The 17,726-nt window shown below is 35.3% G+C and overlaps 1 protein-coding gene across 2 annotated transcripts; it reads left to right on the plus strand.

The window, feature by feature from the left end:
* The first annotated feature begins 221 nt into the window (after positions 1–221).
* On the plus strand, positions 222–17,494 carry LOC104901224 (uncharacterized). Of its 2 annotated transcripts, XR_791164.4 has the most exons (10): positions 222–879; positions 1,032–1,301; positions 1,485–1,573; positions 1,681–1,819; positions 6,332–6,406; positions 13,009–13,130; positions 13,203–13,278; positions 13,588–13,647; positions 16,263–16,573; positions 16,705–17,494. XR_791164.4 is itself a non-coding variant. In XM_010688771.4 (9 exons), the coding sequence occupies exons 2-9, from the start codon at positions 1,164–1,166 to the stop codon at positions 16,389–16,391; spliced, it is 828 nt and encodes a 275-aa protein (XP_010687073.1). In that variant the 5' UTR covers positions 222–879; positions 1,032–1,163; the 3' UTR covers positions 16,392–16,628. The 2 variants fall into 2 exon arrangements, 1 of the variants encoding a protein (XP_010687073.1); XM_010688771.4 differs by lacking the exon at positions 16,705–17,494 and having other exon boundaries at positions 16,263–16,628.
* Positions 17,495–17,726: the final 232 nt, after the last annotated feature.

The raw sequence follows: 17,726 nt of genomic DNA on the forward strand, positions 1-17,726 counted from the left end.
TAGTAGACATTTACAATTTAACGAACCACAAATTGAAGAAAATTAGATTCGAAATCACGAACCTAAGTTGATGTAATGATTTTCTGTATGAAATTTACTTGTTTTCCCTTGTTTTGAATTTCTTTGGTTGAAAGTTCTTGAATTCCAACGTTTTCTGTTTGAGAGAGAGAAGGGAGAATGAAGAGTAATTGTCACGTGAAATGCAATAAATTCCTCGCGTTTTGAAAGTTGTGGGGTGATGTTTTTGGGTTTGAGTTTTCTTTTGGTTTGTTTGGGTTTGTGGAGTGGGTTGTAGGTGTTTTGGGCGTTTTAGAGCTACGCTTAAATATACTTGTAATTTTAAATTTCGTGTTAGAGAGGCGGTTTTCAAAATGGGTTAAATAATTTTTTTTTTTTTGAACGGAAATGAGTAAAAAGAAAAAAAAATTGAGTTATTTAAAAAAAATGGGTTGTAGGTGTTTTTTTTTTTGTTTTGTTTTTTGTGTGAAGGGAAATGAGTTAATTTTTTTTTCTGATGCTAAAAATTACAAACATGTATATACAAGTACAATTATGTTCAATTTACCCATTTATAATAGGTGGGTAGTTATTTAAATTGAGAATTCAGCCATGTTGATCTTACAATTATGTTCAATTTTTTGTATTGGTCCATGTGCTTTCTTGAATTAATTTCAGTTGTTTAGCAAGTCCAATCTCTGATATTCTTTCTACGTCATTCTCCTTCGCTTCTCCCTCGCCCTCCTCCCTGTACATTACAATTACTATATTTGCTGTTGTAGATTCTCACAAGTTTCAACTATTTCCAGAAATAAATAAACAGTTGTATAAGCGTTGATTTCTTCTTCACCAATCTTACCATTATTTCAGATCTGTTTCGAGGTAAAGCAATCCTTTTCTGTGCTAAGCTTAATTTTTAATTTGTTTCATATTGTTGGAAAAATGCGTATTATTCCGTTGGATTCTGATGGTAGTTATTGATTTTTTCTTCTTCTGAATTTACGTTCATTATCTTGTTGTTGAAATTCTATCAGGTAGTTCAGTACAATGCAGGACATTTAGATTGGTCCCACTATTTTAATTTAATCGATTTGGGGTTTCTTCATCTCCATAGCTGCATTTTGGCTGAGAAACTAAGGTGGGTCGGTGACAGAAAAGTATATGATATGGCAGTTTCAAAGCAAACTGTTATGGCTATCAAGTCTTACCAAAATCAGGCTGAAAATCTGGTGAAGAATCATTTGCTGTCTGATTCTGTAATACCTTACACTTCAATTATTGCTGGGATATTAGTCTGCAAAGTGGTATGTTTTTAGGACTCCTTTTTTCCTCTTTACTTGATTATTTATGATAATTCATGTGAGCGACCCCCAAATTATATTAGGACTAAGACTTTGTTGTTGTTGTTGTAATCTTGGATGCATCGGAGGTTGTAGGATTTTTATGCTAGATGCTGTGAGATATTTATGTTGTTTTTGTTCTTGTAGATCTATAATCTTACACAGTTGTTTAGTGCCCTGTACTTCAAGAGTTATGCTGGCCTTAACAGAGTACAAAGGATTGAATGGAACAATCGGTTTGTCTCAATAAACCTTTATGGAATATTATGTAACTTTTCACACAATTTTTTTTATATTTTTTTTTTTTTTTACTTTTGTTCTAATTATCTTTCATTGATGGCAGTGGCATCTCGACGGTTCATGCCCTTTTCATTGCAGCTATGTCTTTATATTTTGTTTTCTGGTCAGACCTATATGCTGACTTTCAAACGAACGGTTTTGTTACATTCCGTAGCTCAACACTTTCAACTTTCACTCTAGGAGTAAGTTTTTATTTTTTGCCTGTGCTTACTAACTCTTTGTCTTTCATTATAATTCCTACATTACATAGATTAATATTTTAGTTGCCATGAATGTTGCTTTTGCCTAGGGTTGTGTTGGAAGAATTTCTGTGTAATTTTAATGTAAAGATCTTGTCCTCTCTTCCCTGCTGCAAGTACTTCCATATATATCTTGTGACTAGAAATTGTTTGCAGGAAATTAGGCCTCAGAGTATCCTGTGTTGATTTTGACATGAGTGAGAACAATATAGTGTCCTACTCGAGACAATATACACTTTGAGTATTAATGATCGATTAGAAGGTTTAGCTTGTATGAGTCGGTCAATGCTGACTTATGAATTTTGATATTTGAAGGGAGTGATCTCATTCCTTGATGGTTAGTTTTGTGTGCCATTGTGAGGCTCATGGTGATTGTTACATTTTTGTCTAATTTCTCATGCTTGTAATTCTGTCAGCTATTGAAAGAGCTTTGCAAATGCTCACGTTTTCATTCAAGTTCTCCTCTTTACTATACTGATTGTAGAAACCTACAATGATTCAGTCATTTGTTTGTCTTTTGGTTCTTCTAAGTGCTCAAATGTTTGTACTTACTAGAGTGCGGAGAGAGATGTAGACAAATATCAAATTTACTTGAGATACCATGCTTATGTATATCCTTTTCTTGAATTTCTTTTCCTTCCTCCATCACACTTATATTCTGAAAACCTTTTCTTGTTTTTCAATAATAAATTTTGATCTCATTTGAGTTGCCTAGTTTTCGGCTTGAAGATTCGCTAGTGATTGATACTTATTAGGAAGTGTTTTGTCTCCTGAAAATTGACCTTCTAACATATGATGTGTATTTTATTATAGTCTGGGAATATGATAATACTAGTGGGATAGGAAGTATTTGACCTTTAGTGAGGCTACAGGAAATCTCCTTTGATTTTTTTTTGACATGGAAGTTAGTGAAAAGTTTTCAGTTTTGGTTGCTGAATTATGTTATGGCTTCTGATGGTGCAGCGAACATGTGACTGTATGTGTTGGTGAACTCTTTTATTTTGGAGTGAATGGTTAAGTGGTAGGATAGTGGGGCTGAGTGGTGTAGGGTAAGTGTCATGCTGGGAAACTTAGCAAGTACAATTTGTCTATCTGTATGTGTGTTTTTTGGGGATGAGGGGGGAGGAACGCCGATAGTAGGTCTTGCTTCATATAGATAATCATTGATTTGTTTATACAACTTAGGCAATAAAGAAGCTATAAAGCTATGTTTGTCAACCATGTGTTAAAAGCTTTTCTCAAGATTTCTTTCAAAGTAGGTCCTTGCTTTTGATTTCCCCCCCCCGGATGCTTACTTTTAGAAACTTTTTTTTAATGGTTATCCGATACCGTCCATTCCAAGATATGATTGATAAATGACTTGTGTTGTCTGTAGAAATGTTAGCCTTATGTCTTCTAGATAAATTTTCTTACTCAATCCCCTATTGCCTTTTCTTTCTCTCTTAATCTTGGCTGCCCCTATTAATGTTTCAAATCTTGCGACTTTAGGTTTGATAACAACACAGGGTCTTAGATGGCCCTTCAACTCCAATTTCTTCTACCTTAGTTGAGTTTTGTATATCCTTCCAATTTCTAGGGTTGGGTTGGCTGTTTGCGTTTTGCCTTCATTTGGGTTCAATTATGTTTGCTGCAGTGCATATCGTTCTTCATTGAATCGTTGCTGAAGTATTTGGTTCTGTGGGATGGGGCATATTAAGTTACTTTCCTTGTGATTGATGTGATTTGGTTCTTTAGTTATGGCGTTTAATCATGGACTAGCTTTTGGGGCTTGGCTTTTGTGTTGTGTGACTTGTTTCGTAACATTTCATTTCGATACTTGTGTCTTGATTGACACATCTTTTTCCGGTCTTGGAAAGACCCTTTTGTATTTATCTCATTTCAAGGGTATTGCACTCAATATGAGTTACTTAAAAAGTACTATGTTCTATAGGTTACATTTGTGTCTCTTGAATTCTTTCAAACGTGGATATGGGAAGTTATCAAACTAATTAAGGGATGAAGAGTAGTTTACATCTTGTCTATTGGAGCACTCGTAACAAAGAAGAGATCTTGTTTGTTCGGAACTGATTCTCTTGAAAGCTGTGCTGTTAATTTTTGTAGCCAACTGGTTATTTGCAAATTTTTGATGGGTTGTTAGCGGGGCTGATTATCTTGGTTTTGAATCGGTTAGGTAATGCATTGAAGTTTTGGCCATCAAGCAACCTCAATAGGTTCATTCCAAGTGAATTTTATGTTTCTTGCTTGAATATTTGCATGTTTGATGTTGTTTCAACTAACAAGAAGGTGATTACAATCAGTTGAGCCTTTAAAGCTATGTAATCGGCAAATGTTTTCCTACATGTTAACATTCTTTCATTTGAAAGATCCTTATATGATTTTATTAACCCTTATCCGAACATGTAAGCCCTCCATGTGAATATATTATAGCCGGGAATTGAATCTCACAGCCCAATTATGACCTTATTGCCCCTATGAGAACCTATTGGCGTTTATTTGAATTAGCCATTGTGTGAAGTTATAACTTATAAGCCCTTATGTGAAATTATATTTTAGGTTTGTTTTTTCAATGGTGGAAGAAACAAAGCCTATGTGTTCATATGGATGTAAATACTATTTGAAATATATCAGTTTTCCTACTTGTTATGCTCTTGTAAACCCCAATCTAACATCCCACCGTTGGCACCTTCAAATGCACTTCAATCTAATCCCAACAATCAAACCCTCCTTTTTATGCTCTTGTAAACCCCACCACCAAGAGTCGTGCCATAACTCGCCTACTTTTGTCATTGCCTCGGGTGCCACCGGCCCTCGCCTCATGAATTGTCTTAAGCTTTCCTTTCAGAAAACACAATTACTCCTCACAACTGCCACTTTTCAGGCTTCCAAACCAAGGACTTGAAACCTATGTTACTCAGGCACGGATTGAGTGTCTACTCGAATATTGGTGTCCAAGTGTCCGACTCGGCTATTTTGTAGAAAAAAGTCAAGTTTTTAGATCAAAATGAAGTATCCAAGTAAAGTGTCGTGTCAGACACGACACGACATCCCGTTTTTGAGGTAAATGAAGGTGTCGGATTAACACTGCTTGAAACCACCATAACCACCAAGTAATCCACCACCCATCACCATAATCAATGTGAAATTGTGATTACATGTGCCTGTGAGTAAAAGAGAGAGAGAGAGAGAGAGAGAGAGAGAGAGAGAGAGAGAGAGAGATGAAAGAGTAAAGAAGAGATCATGCTAAATTTATAGCTTGAAAGAGCCTTAAAACAATTGCGGAGTTTAATGCTAATGTATCTGCAAACTCTTACTTTAAAATACTTGTATCCGGAAGTGAGTCACTTGAAATAATTGTGCTATTTTTACAACCTCGTGCACCAAAAAATTGGTCCATTTATCAATTTTTTTTTTGTCAGAATGTCGTGGCAATCGTTTACATTTCATTTTAAAAAAGCAGGCGGCACAGTTTTCTTTTATTTACCAAAGTTGACAATATGGTGTATTCTTTGTATCAATTTAGCCAATTAGGGATGCCTTTTAGTCACCAAATTACATGGCTTGCTTGTTTGTCTGAAACAAAGAAAATGAATAAATTAAAGATCTCTGAAATACAATACATTGAAATTCAAATCACAACTTCATGTTAGATTCGAAGTTATAATAAGTGGCTTGGTGGATCGTTATAGAAGGAGGCTCCTTTATGTCTATACAAACATCAGATTTTCAATTTTACCACTTGCATGTTAGCTGTTGCAGGTAGAAGTTTCTAATTGACACACTACTGAGTAGGTGGAAAGTCAAATACTTCCAGATGCCATAGGGGTGCCCCCTAGTTGCTCAAATTTCTGTGCTGATCTGTTGGTATCCTACTGTCAAAGTTATACTCCAACAGCTATATTTCAAAGTACAAGTGTACAAGTACAATGAGAACAAAGTTATATGTTAGTCAGTTTTTAATCGGGTGGGTTGGGATTGGGCGTTGAATTTGTCCAAATTCATATTCCCATCCTCCGTTGTGAGTGCTGTTGGCTATCCTCATACCTGAGCTGCTACGTACATGGCTAACAATCTACCTGCTGTCCTGCCCTATTTATGGCAGGTGTTGCTCTTCGCCTATTAGTCATGCTTTCTGTTACTGGTTGTAAGAGCTTCAGCTACATCCATTCTGATATAAATGGAATTTTCACTGTCAAAAGAAAGGATGGGAGGGGGTTTGAAGCTGTTTATCTTTCAGGACACCTTTTCAACTTTGCATATTTTTCCCTCTGTAATGAATTTATTTATCCTTTTCTCAAGTCAAGAAGATAAATGGAACTGCAGGCTAGAATCTAGATTTCGTAGGATTCCTAGCTTTTAATAATTTCTTGCAAGATGACGTATATTAAATTATTTCTATATTTCTCCTGTTGGTAGAATGTATTTGTTTTGTGGTAACTTGGATATGAAATTTGACAGGTATCTGTGGGGTACTTTATTGCAGACCTTGCAATGATCATGTGGCTTTATCCTTCTTTGGGTGGAATAGAGTATGTAAGTCCTGTTTTCTCTTGTATTCCTTCTCTCTCTTAGTCTATTTCTCTTTTCCTTCTTTCTGCATGTCCTCTTCTTTGTATATATATAAAGAAATTAACTCTTTGGCTGCTATCCTCTTATTTTCCAAGAGAGCACAGGATTAGTTTCTTGTGGTCTGGATAGCAGCATACTGGTTTTAACGTCTGGTTACCTGATGATAATGTATTTGTGATTGTCTCATATTGAACTATAGGAAACATGACATTTTGTATTTATTTTAAATGTTTGAATATACATGTCTGTTGATCTAAGGGCTCAGGGAAGTATAGAGATCTGCATTTGATAGGATTAAAAGGAATTCATGCCCTTTATGGTAGAATTGTCAATTTTCTGTAAACTAAAAAACATGCTTTGTGGCTTGGTATTCCACGTCATAGTTCGTTATCTGAAGTTGAGTCTTTTCATGGTTAGATCATGGCATTGATCAAGGGTGAAGAATTGAAGCACAATGGTCAGTTGGTCATAAACCAATTGTCACTTCAGTTAATGAACTAACATCGCAATTAATTCTCCCTTTTTCCTTACCTTTTTAAAAAAGAATCAACTGATAAAGGAACTTGTCTTTTAAACAATTAATCTGTTACAATGATTGATATATCTTGTTGCTTTTTGCGTTCCTTATATGTCACATACTCTTAGTCTTTGAAACTTTGGACTTGAAATGAATATTGTTTTCAGTGCATTCAAGATGAAATTTAACTTAGATGAATTTTTTCACTCATTTGAGGTGATTGTCCATAACATTGGAGTCCCTGCTTACTTGGTCTAATTTCTTCTATACTTCCTTTGTTTTTGTAGTCGTACCACTTTTATGTTTATTAATGCACAACTTTGACCATTAATATTTTTTTATTACCTCTTATAAAACGAGTTGATTTATGAAAATATACATTTAGATAAATCCTGTAAGATTTACATAATAACATTCCTTTATTTTTATATACTTCATGTGTTTTCCTAAGTTCTACTCCTTGAGTAACTAAACTACATGTGAAAAAGGCATACTAATTTAGTTTCTTTTGTGGAGAAGAGGTAGAATTGGGTCCCATGTTATGGCGCATTGAGGGTATAAGAGGATGAATGCCCGATATGGCATAAAGGTGAGTAGAACTTAAAAACACGAATTTTAATGGATAGTGAGTAGAACTTTAAAAAAAGACAGGAGTATCCATGAATCACTATGGTCAAAATGGGGTATGTGATATGCACAAAGTCAAAGTGGAAGTGGAAGTGTGGAACAAGTAAAAGAAAGTGGAGGGAGTATTAATTTATATTGTTGTATTGTCTCATTGGATTATGAAATCCATTTTTGACTCAAGGAATAAATTTTCTTATAGGCCTAAGCCTCTGTTGGTGCTAGGACCTAACATATTGGTAGAGTTGAGTTGGTCTGCTTTTAGCTGGAATGCCTTGCTTCGCTCTACAGCTAGTGGAGACAACGACTAATAAGATTGACGACAGGAGAAGACCTTAGCTTTATGACTTTTCTGTTATTAGACTAATGCTTTCTTATGTCTGCCATTAGCATGGCATCTTAAAATTCTCAAAAAATTTCAATAGCAATAGTCCTTTAACCTTCTAATAAATAATTAAAATGAAATAATTTTTTTCTGATTTCCATTTCATAATGATGCCATCCTTTGAGTGAGTTCATCTTATCATCAACAGGGATTGAGTTGCTTATATTTTTCCACTTTAAGGTGGCCTGTAAAATCAGATGTTTCCTTACGTGTTACATTTATGAAGTATTAACAAGTGTTCTCTTATCCGGGGTGCCAAACCTCTAGCTTGAATATATTAACTATCTTTTATTGTTCTCATGTAAAAGCAACACATGCTTTCCAAATTGTTCTTAGCATTAAAAGCGGAAAATTTTGGTAAGTCTCATAGTGAGAGGCTGGGGGTACATAGTTCTATTTAAATTTGACTTCTTACCGCTATACTACTCTGTCCCTAGTTGTACACCCCATGCCAGATTGCACGACCTTTAATATTTGGTTGAGTGGACTTGATGAACAATTGGTGCGACCATTCAGACTTGATGAGAGTTAGAGAGGGGGGGGGGGACCATATGACCGTATTTGTTAGGGAATATACGTTGAGGGACATCCCTAAATGGAAAATGGTGCATACAAATAGGGACAGAGAGAGTAGGGAGTAAGTTTTAATGTCTTACTAACTTGCTCTACAATTTTACACTCTAAGACAGAAAGAGCAAGGAACATTTCTACGCGCTTTGTCAGTCTGCAGACGAGACAAAAGTCACAAAAACATATGGACTTTACTTAGCTTTGATGCGATCCAGTGATCCATGAGCAAGATAATACTTGTGCACTTGTGTAGGCTGCAGCAAGTTGGTGCATTTTATTGATGAGCATTGGAGTAAGTACTGCTCTTTGCAAAGTCCACTAATTAGTGGCCGCATTGGCAATTTGTGGCCATTTGTTTAACATGGGCTTGTTCGTGCTTACGGTATTGTTACTGCTTGGTGCTTCTTTCCTCTACTGCTGCTCTGTTTAGTTGATGGCTGGGCTATATAAGTTTTGGGAATAATGTGGCTGGTTTAGAGATGTTGTGCTTTGGGCATTAGTTTGATAGGCTTTAGTTCATGGTAATTTTATTGGTTTAGATTAGCCATTGGCTAACCTTTTAGTTTGCTTAGTTACTAGTCTGAATCCAGTTTTTAGCTTTGTCTAAGGCTGTAAAGTTGCCTTATTTACATAGATAATGAGATTAAATATAGTGATAATTATGTTTTTTTAGGGAGATATCTTGGTGAAATTCAACCCAAAATGTAATCTCTTAGAGATTTTGATAATTGTCCCCAATACTCGTCTTTTTTAGCGATTTTGAGTGATGGATGAGCATTTGTTAGAGAGCCTCCAACATCACTGTCTTCTTACTAGTTTATTGATGCCCCACTTCATAATTTAAAGTTTCAAACCAACTTTTGTCTCTTTTCCCCATGAAAACATTCAAGTTTGCATCTACACACATGACAAAAAATTCCAAGAAAGTCTTTTCTTTGTCTATCAACATATCAATATAGACCGTCCTTTTGTATATGATCAACAGAAGATAAAATCCTCACCGAAGTAGAAAAAGATTCTATGCCCTTGTTTTTTACCTTCCCCTCCTCACCTCACAATTGCTACTACTCTCTCATCACCACATACCTCCCTCACCCTTTTCTCACCTCTCATTCTTTTCTACCACTTTGCCACCATCTCTTTCTCCTTCACCATTACCATTCTTTCTCCATTGTTCGCCATCCTTATTCTCTTCCTCCCCTTCTCACTCTTTCCGTGAAAAGTAATGATGTGTTTTTTTTATAAACCGTAGAAGGGATCATAGTGGTTATGTTGCCCTTGCTAGAGGGAGGGGGTTGCTTCAGGGAAAAAGGGAAAGAAACAATGTTGCTTGTGGTGTTTGGGGGAGGGGGGGGGGGCGGAATATGTGAAAATTGGGAGGAAGTAAAGGGGGTGGAAGAAAGAGAGGAGTGGTGGGGAGGTGGTCAAAATACTATAATAAGGGCAATGTGGAGAAGGTGTGATTCATTAAGCTTTACTGCATATAGGGAGTCTATTGCTGCATTTAGAGTCTATGCTTTATTTAATGGAGAACAATTTGCACACCCATGCAACAGAATCTTGCATAATCTTAGTACACATTGCAATCTGATTGAAGGCTCTAGCCGCAAGAGATTAGAACAGAATTCCACAAAAGGTCATTGCAGTAAAATCTTCCTAATTATGTGATCATTTTATAGTGATGTCCTCTTTGACTACTTTCGTCTAGTAAAATGATTTTCACGAAAAACAATTTGCAATGGAAAACACAATTCCAAAATTAGTTTTCCGTTGTTTGGCACCATGTCAGAAAAATAATGACATGAAAGGAAAAATAAAGGGAAAGTAAGGAGGTAGTAAGAGGATTTTACAAGAGAGACAAGGAAAAGGAAGGAAAACATTTTCCCTTTATTTGGAAAGGAAAATGGTTTTCCATCATTCGGAGAGCAATTTTACTTCAAGGAAAAATGGTTTTACACTTTTTTGCAAACCAAACAATGTAAATTTAAAAATAGAGGAAATCAGTTTTCGAGGAAAATGTTTTACGCTCTACCAACTGGAGCCTTAGACATTGAAGTACTATTTTTAGAGGTTTGTCTACTTGAATCAGCTAATACAAGTGTCGTTGTTAGAAGTTTAGAAAGAGGAGTGACCCCGAATTTTTCCAAATGTTGGAAGGGGAGTATTTTGCGTACATTGGTTTTGGGATATGAGGAAATAAGTTGACTTCGCCTATTATTGTTCTTTGAACATAGAATATTAAACGAACCATCAAAATTTTATTATTACCATGTTACTCAAGAAAGTTGCTCACGTATTATATGAATAATAGTAATTGAGAATCAATTCAATATTTGAGCATTAGATTTCTAAAAATGATGATAGGAAAGAAGAAGGGAGAGGGGAAAAGGTGAGATGAATAGGAAAAGTATATAAAGTTTCTTTTAGTTGAAATGCTTTTGGTGCAATCTGTTTTATTATATCGTGAAATCGAGCTATGTGCTAGATAGGAGTTTGGGTGAGAATGTCATGATTGTATATGAAAATAATTCCATAGTGTGATTGATGTGATTTACGTGGCTATTTTCGGACTCTTTTGTGTTTTATGATTTTTGTGGACAAACAACAGGGAAACTAAAGGGATATTACTCTTTAAGTCGAGGTTAAGAGTATGGACAAGCAAGTATTGGTTGTTTGTTTAGGTTTACTACTCAGGATCTAGTGTTAGCTTGCGCTCAACATATGCAAACACATGCACATCAGTTTTTCTCAAAATCAATCTCCCCCTTTAGGAGGATAGACACCCTTTATTTATAGTAGAAGAGGCAAGAAAACCTTGCTTTCCAAGTACATCACATGACCGGATTTCCTAAGTAAGAAATAAGGAAAGTTTCCCCTAAATTAAAGTCTAGAATCTAGCTAGAACTTAAGGAAACACTTGATTTAGGAAAGCTTTGCAAAACTTTCCATAAATCTTACAAAACCACACACGTAAGTCTTCCCTTATTACAACTCATGACAAGTCATCTACTTGGAGCTTAAGTAAATAAATTACAACTGAATTTTTCGGCCCTTAGTTAAAATAAACTACTTTAATTAATTAACTTAACTAATAATAACAATAAAAGACATATTTTTAGTTACATGAAAAACCTTCACTCTAAGATAAAGTAAAACCATGCAATAAATTTTCAGAAAGCAAATTAAACATAGAAATGATGCTTGATCTCACATCAGTAATTGGCATGCTTCCTGAAATGATTCCCACTTTGGTCTCACACAGGAGCAAGAAGTGGAAAATAAGATGAAAGGGGCTATACATACCCCTTGGTAGTGAAGGAGTTCTTATGTATGGCTACTAAAGAAAACAACAGCAACAACAAAGCCTTAGTCCCAAAATGATTTAGGGTTGGCTACTGAATATGAAACCTAAATACAATAGTTGGTCTCTTGCAACGGAGTTCTAGTTTTGCATGATGTGAGTGTTATTTTATTTTCGATACAATTGCTTAACATTTCTACTATTCTAATTGTACCCATGTACTTTTGAGAACATATAAGCGATATCAATGCTATTGACCACTTAAGTGTTTATAGTCAATGGTGGCTTTCCACTAATATTGAATCAATTTAAGGGTTCATTGAGGTCTTCTAATTAAGGTTTTTGAAGCAATGAATAAAGATAGTGTGGATTTCTTCCCAACAGAATAGAAATTTTTTTGTCCCTAAATCTTCTTTATTTATTCATCTTACAAACCCCTTGATTAGTTTCCTCATAAACCAGTCCTTCATGAATAAAAAGAAATGAGTGTTGTCCTTCCCAAGAAGCCAGCCCGTTCCTTACCAAAAATCTATTTCTTAAGGGGTGAGTAATGGAGATTAAATATGAGAAGTAATGTAATATAAGAGGGAAAGAAATGAGAAAATTATGTGCTTTATGCTTAGGAATGTGCTTGAGATCATAATTATAACAAGAATTAGCAAACAAGTCGGCCTATAATGTGTTAAAATGTATTCTTAATGAATGTTTTATGAATGTCATATCCCCGCGCCCATGTTCCATTTTAGGATAGTGCCCCTATCTCCAAAAAATTAAGACTCTACATCCGGACACTTGAATATGTACCCGTACTTGACATTTATACCCATGTTTGAAAGTACCATAGGGTTCGAGTAGGATTTGGCAAAAAAAAAACCCAAGAGGTAGAGAATGATTTATTTAAGGGGAGTGTTACAATTGTGGTTGGAGGGATAACTTGTGTTGTGAAACCACATTATAAATAAAGTAGTTGATGGCAAGTGAAAGGAAACAACAGGCTTATAAATTTCCGGAATAGGGTACAGTGTAAAAAGGTTATTTTGTAAGTCAGCAGAAAATAATGATGATAAGGGCACCACATAGAACATATCCTACATAATGTTTTTTTTGGTAATTGGTCAAATTGTTTGCCATTCTTGACTCACAAGTCACAATCTGACCACATTATCCAGGTGATACATCATTCTCTGTCCGGAATCGCTGTTGCTTATGCTATGTTCTCTGGGGAAGGACAACTTTATACCTTCATGGTCCTCATTTCTGAGGTTACTACACCTGAAATCAATATGCGATGGTGAGTTCTTCATGGAAGTATGAACTTCTGGCTTTTGGTTGCAGCGCACTGATTCTTGCATTTTATTTGAAGGTTTCTTGATACAGCTGGATTGAAGAGATCTCATGCATATCTTATTAATGGAATCGTGATTTTTTTCGCCTGGTTGGTGAGTACATGCCTTTCTGAAAGATATCGTTTTTTCTATTCTTGTTCATAGATTTAAAAAACATGAGGAAAGGATGAGTTATTGTTTGAAAGTTGAATATGAGGCTGTATACATTTGTCAAGTAATAGGATGAGTAGAGTTTTTCTAGTGAAGTGACATTAAATTAAAGTCCTATCCTTACACCTTAGATTAACTGTGTAGATACAAAAGTTATGGATTGCTGATAATTCTCATTGTATTGCTTTTCACTTACTCTTGACTATCTGTATCTGCTCTTTGACCTGACATGTAGTCTGATGTGTGATGCAGGTTGCAAGAATTCTGCTGTTTGTCTATATGTTCTATCATGTTTACTTGCACTACCATCAGGTAACTGCTTTTGATTTTTACTGATGATTTGTGGTGATGGCCTCCATATTTAATCATGTCATCATTTATCTGTAATTGACTGATGGAATGGCTGTTTTTTTGTTCATGTGTATGTTTCTTGTGCAAGTAGCTGCTTTGATAAAATATCTAGTTACTGTCAATACCCTAAGTACCTCTCAAAGTAATATCTGTTTTAAGTGGCTTGAATTTTGAGTATAAGGTTTTGGAGTTGTATTCAAAATTTATGGTGTGAGAATCAAACTGGGGTATGAAGTTTGAAAGAGAAGATTCCTGATTGATTTTGATCTCCGCTTGGAAATTCTTATAGCAGAACTTTAAGTAAATATCTGGATCATCCTTCTATATGCTCCTCCTGGTTACATCTTTCCTCACAAAGATGTAAAGGGAAGAAACTATTAATGTTTCGAAACAAGGGAAGAAGGGAGGCCATGTGGTGTCATCTCAATTTTCCATCCCCTCCAGAGAAGCAGAGTTCACATTGTTTGTCGTGGGCACTCAGTGTTAAATCACACTCTTGTGTCTTCGCATGAATTTTACGTGTAGAAACATCTAGCTTTTGGACTTCACTTCACACTTCAATAGGAGGGCATCAAATCTAAGAGTTTGAATTTGAAATGCTGGATTCAGGCCAAAATTCAAGTTAGAGATACCTTATTCTAATGTCTTGGTGGTTGGATTGATATAAAACTGTGCAAATACTTCTGCAAGAGAAAACTGAATTTTTATCAATTACCCTCTGAAAAGAACAGTCGAATGGCCTATAAAGGCTTACCAGTTCTGTAATCCTTAGTAATTATAACTTCTTAAAGAAAATAAAACCCACATAAAACCTCGTGTGCTGAATGTGACTCCTAAGAGAGAATATCCTTGTTTTCCTAGGCTGTGCTTGCAATGGTTGCTAAGTAAGTATGGAAAAACCTAACTAAGCGTAATTCAGAGATCGTATCAAGTGACCACCTTGCTTGCAAATTGCAATCTTTGCGAAGTAACTAATTTATCCTGCCAAACTATTCTTGCATGAGCTATCAATGTCCTACCAAACTCCAGTATGATGCTCCCATGTGTGAGAAAAGTGTTGTTGCAGCTGCATTGTTGCTCCTTTAAACCCTTTTACATCCTCGTGAACACCTACATCACTACCACAGCTATACATTGTCACCAACATCCACGCCGGAGACGGTGATTGGGTAGAAAACCGAAAGTGATACATATTGATTAAGCACATGAGAGCATTAGTTAAGAGAAGTTGAGAATCTGTTTCAAAAGAACCAAAGTAAACTCACCCGGTTTGTTCTAGGACAAACTACCACCACAATCACAGCCCAAAATACCACTACTCAAGGCTAAAACAAGGTGAAACAACTTGTTTTACAACCTACTTTAGCTTAACTCTCATCTCAATGAATGACAAGCAAACATCAAAGATTTTTGATAAACAAAACCAAACCTGATTTTGGACTGAAAACACACTTGTTTTTAAATAAAGAGAACTCTCTGGTTTTTCATTAATCAAAATAATCAAAATTGAAATTTTACAACCTAGCGGCTAGCTATATATACTACAACATGTCAGAAATCCACGGCCAACAAAGATCTAAAAATATGTTTAAAATAAGCTCAAAGCTGAGTAAACTACTGAAATCCGGACAAAAAGACCTTTCTCTATTCTTTTGGCTATAACTTCTGATTGGATGCGAACTTAACTATAAAATCAATTGGAGGGTTTCATACACTTGAAGATCTTTCCAACCATAGGTCACATGCCTCAAGATGATGACTAATAATTGCTGCCGAAAGCAGAACAAGTAGCAGTAGTTCCAAAGCCTAAAATGACGTGAAACAAAAGACTCCAATAAGGAGCTTTTTCTTCCTTGCTAGGACATTGTGTAATTAGACCCTTGGCTTCATACACCTATGTAAGCAAGAATAAGCTCCTTGCTTCACCTTCTTGCTTCATTACGTCATGACAAGCATCACAAAATTGCTAGTGAATATCGTAGCTTGAACTTTGCTAAAAATGATGCGATTTTCTGTTTCGGTGCCAACTCATTGTTTTAGTGTAAGTTAAGCATTTTAGGACTTAAATAACACTAATTAATATCAAGCACCTCTACGTCCTTCACGGGCTGCTAGCTTCCATTACATGTTTAAGCATATAACTAAACTAATTAGCTAATTCAAAACAAGCTACTTAAAGATAATTAAACAACTCTTAAACAAGATTAGTACTAATTAATTTCATTAACTATCTTAATCTTGTTTAGCCAAAAAGAACTTTAGCTTCGGATACAAGTTTCCTTGTTCCTAAGCTTAGGTCGTGCTTGTTCTTGCTCATTACCACCTGGATTAGAGCAAATTAAATCCTTGAAAACCTTTTTTTGTTCTCGAACTAACCATAACCAATAATTAAATAAACTTATTAAAAACTTTGGATTGGTTAGCTTAGAGCAGCTAGATGCGTATGCATCAGAAAGAGGAAGTGGGAGGAAATAGAATATGTGCTGAACTTAAGTTTGTATTATTCGAATGCAGCATTGCATACCAAACAAAACTACAATACATGCTGAACTTAAGTTTGTGATCATAAACTGCAGGTTATCCAAATGCATGTATTTGGCTTCTTTTTGGTCTTTGTTGTGCCAGCAGTGCTTGCTGCAATGAACTTGATGTGGTTCGGGAAGATACTCAGAGGATTGAAGAAGACCCTAGCTAAGAGGCAATGACAGATTTCTATTGCTATTGCATCACATTTTTCATAGGATCGTTTTTCTTCGGTGTAAAAATGGTGGGGTTGAAATTGCGAAGGTAAAGGAACCCTTTGAGTGACGTGACTTACGATAGGATTTGTTGTAAATAGCTGAACCTTGACGCCACAAGCACTATATTGTTGCGGCAGACAATGAAAGTATTGTTCTAATCCCGAGTTACTATGTTTATCAATCTATTAATATTGTTTAACATACGTCATTCAAAAATGTTCAAAGTCCTCTTGCTTCATAGTGTTGATTTCTTGATATTCATATGTTCTCTATGCAGAGTTTTCCTGCTCTTCCTATCGATGGAAGGCTGCAACCCTTTTGTGAGAAAGGAAAGAGAGGGCCGAGGTGGGTCCATGTACGTGCTAATAGAGTTCATTTTCCTTTCTCACAAGTGCTGCATAGCTTGGTGTTGTGCCTCACAGATTTTCCAAATTCCATCGCTAATATTCTCATTTGCACGGGCCATCGTAAAAGGCAAGACACTTGTGCTAATTATTAGCATTAGTCTCTAAAACTAAAATTATTATGTATAATTACAAAAAAGTACCTGGATATTAGGATAATGTGACTAAAACAAAGGAACTTTTTTTTTTCGTTAGATAGCACTTTTACCGTCTTTTATTTTGTATTATAGTACCTCTTATTTCGCTTTTTACAAAATCACTTCTAAGAATGTTTTTTTTACCACACTTTTTGACCATATTTCAAATTGTCAATTTTTCGGCATTTAAAGAAGATATGAAGAGGATACTCAAACGTAGGAAGAGAGCAACTAAGTGAGAAAAAGAAGAAAAAAGAAAACAAAAAGGAGTATGTTTCATTGTTAAAAAGGAGAGAGAAAAAAGGTCAAATGCTTGAAAGTTGACAATTTGGCTACAGTTTGGCCAAAAGCTTTTTTTATATTAGAAAAACACATTCTTAAAAGTGCTATTTCGCAAAAATCAGCATGAAAGATTCTATTTTACAAAATTAAAGGCATAAAATATGCTATTTGACAATTAAAAAAAATCTGAAATTAAAAATAAATATAAAAATTAGGATCCTCTAAAATGAGAGGTCATATACTATATGATACAGATGCAACAAGACCATTCAAAATACTTAAATTAGATGATCTTTTCGACATTGGATTTGGACCATCTTACAATTGATTTGCTCTTAAGTTGGAGTTTGTTACATGCCTTACATGGTTATGTAGGTTGTTCCTTGCAAAACCACTTGTAGCTGCTGCTAGCGTGCATATGATTGATTATACATGTGTTCATGTAATCAACCCATATAACATATATTTTATGCTTT

Source organism: Beta vulgaris, chromosome 8 (assembly GCF_026745355.1).
Source record: "Beta vulgaris subsp. vulgaris cultivar EL10 chromosome 8, EL10.2, whole genome shotgun sequence".
Lineage (NCBI taxonomy): Eukaryota > Viridiplantae > Streptophyta > Magnoliopsida > Caryophyllales > Amaranthaceae > Beta > Beta vulgaris.

Coding starts and splice junctions, on each gene's coding strand:
- LOC104901224 (XM_010688771.4), top strand. CDS start 1,164: ATGGCAGTTTCAAAGCAAACTGTTATGGCTATCAAGTCTTACCAAAAT. Junction 1,302..1,484: donor GGATATTAGTCTGCAAAGTG/GTATGTTTTTAG, acceptor TTGTTCTTGTAG/ATCTATAATCTTACACAGTT. Junction 1,574..1,680: donor AGGATTGAATGGAACAATCG/GTTTGTCTCAAT, acceptor CATTGATGGCAG/TGGCATCTCGACGGTTCATG.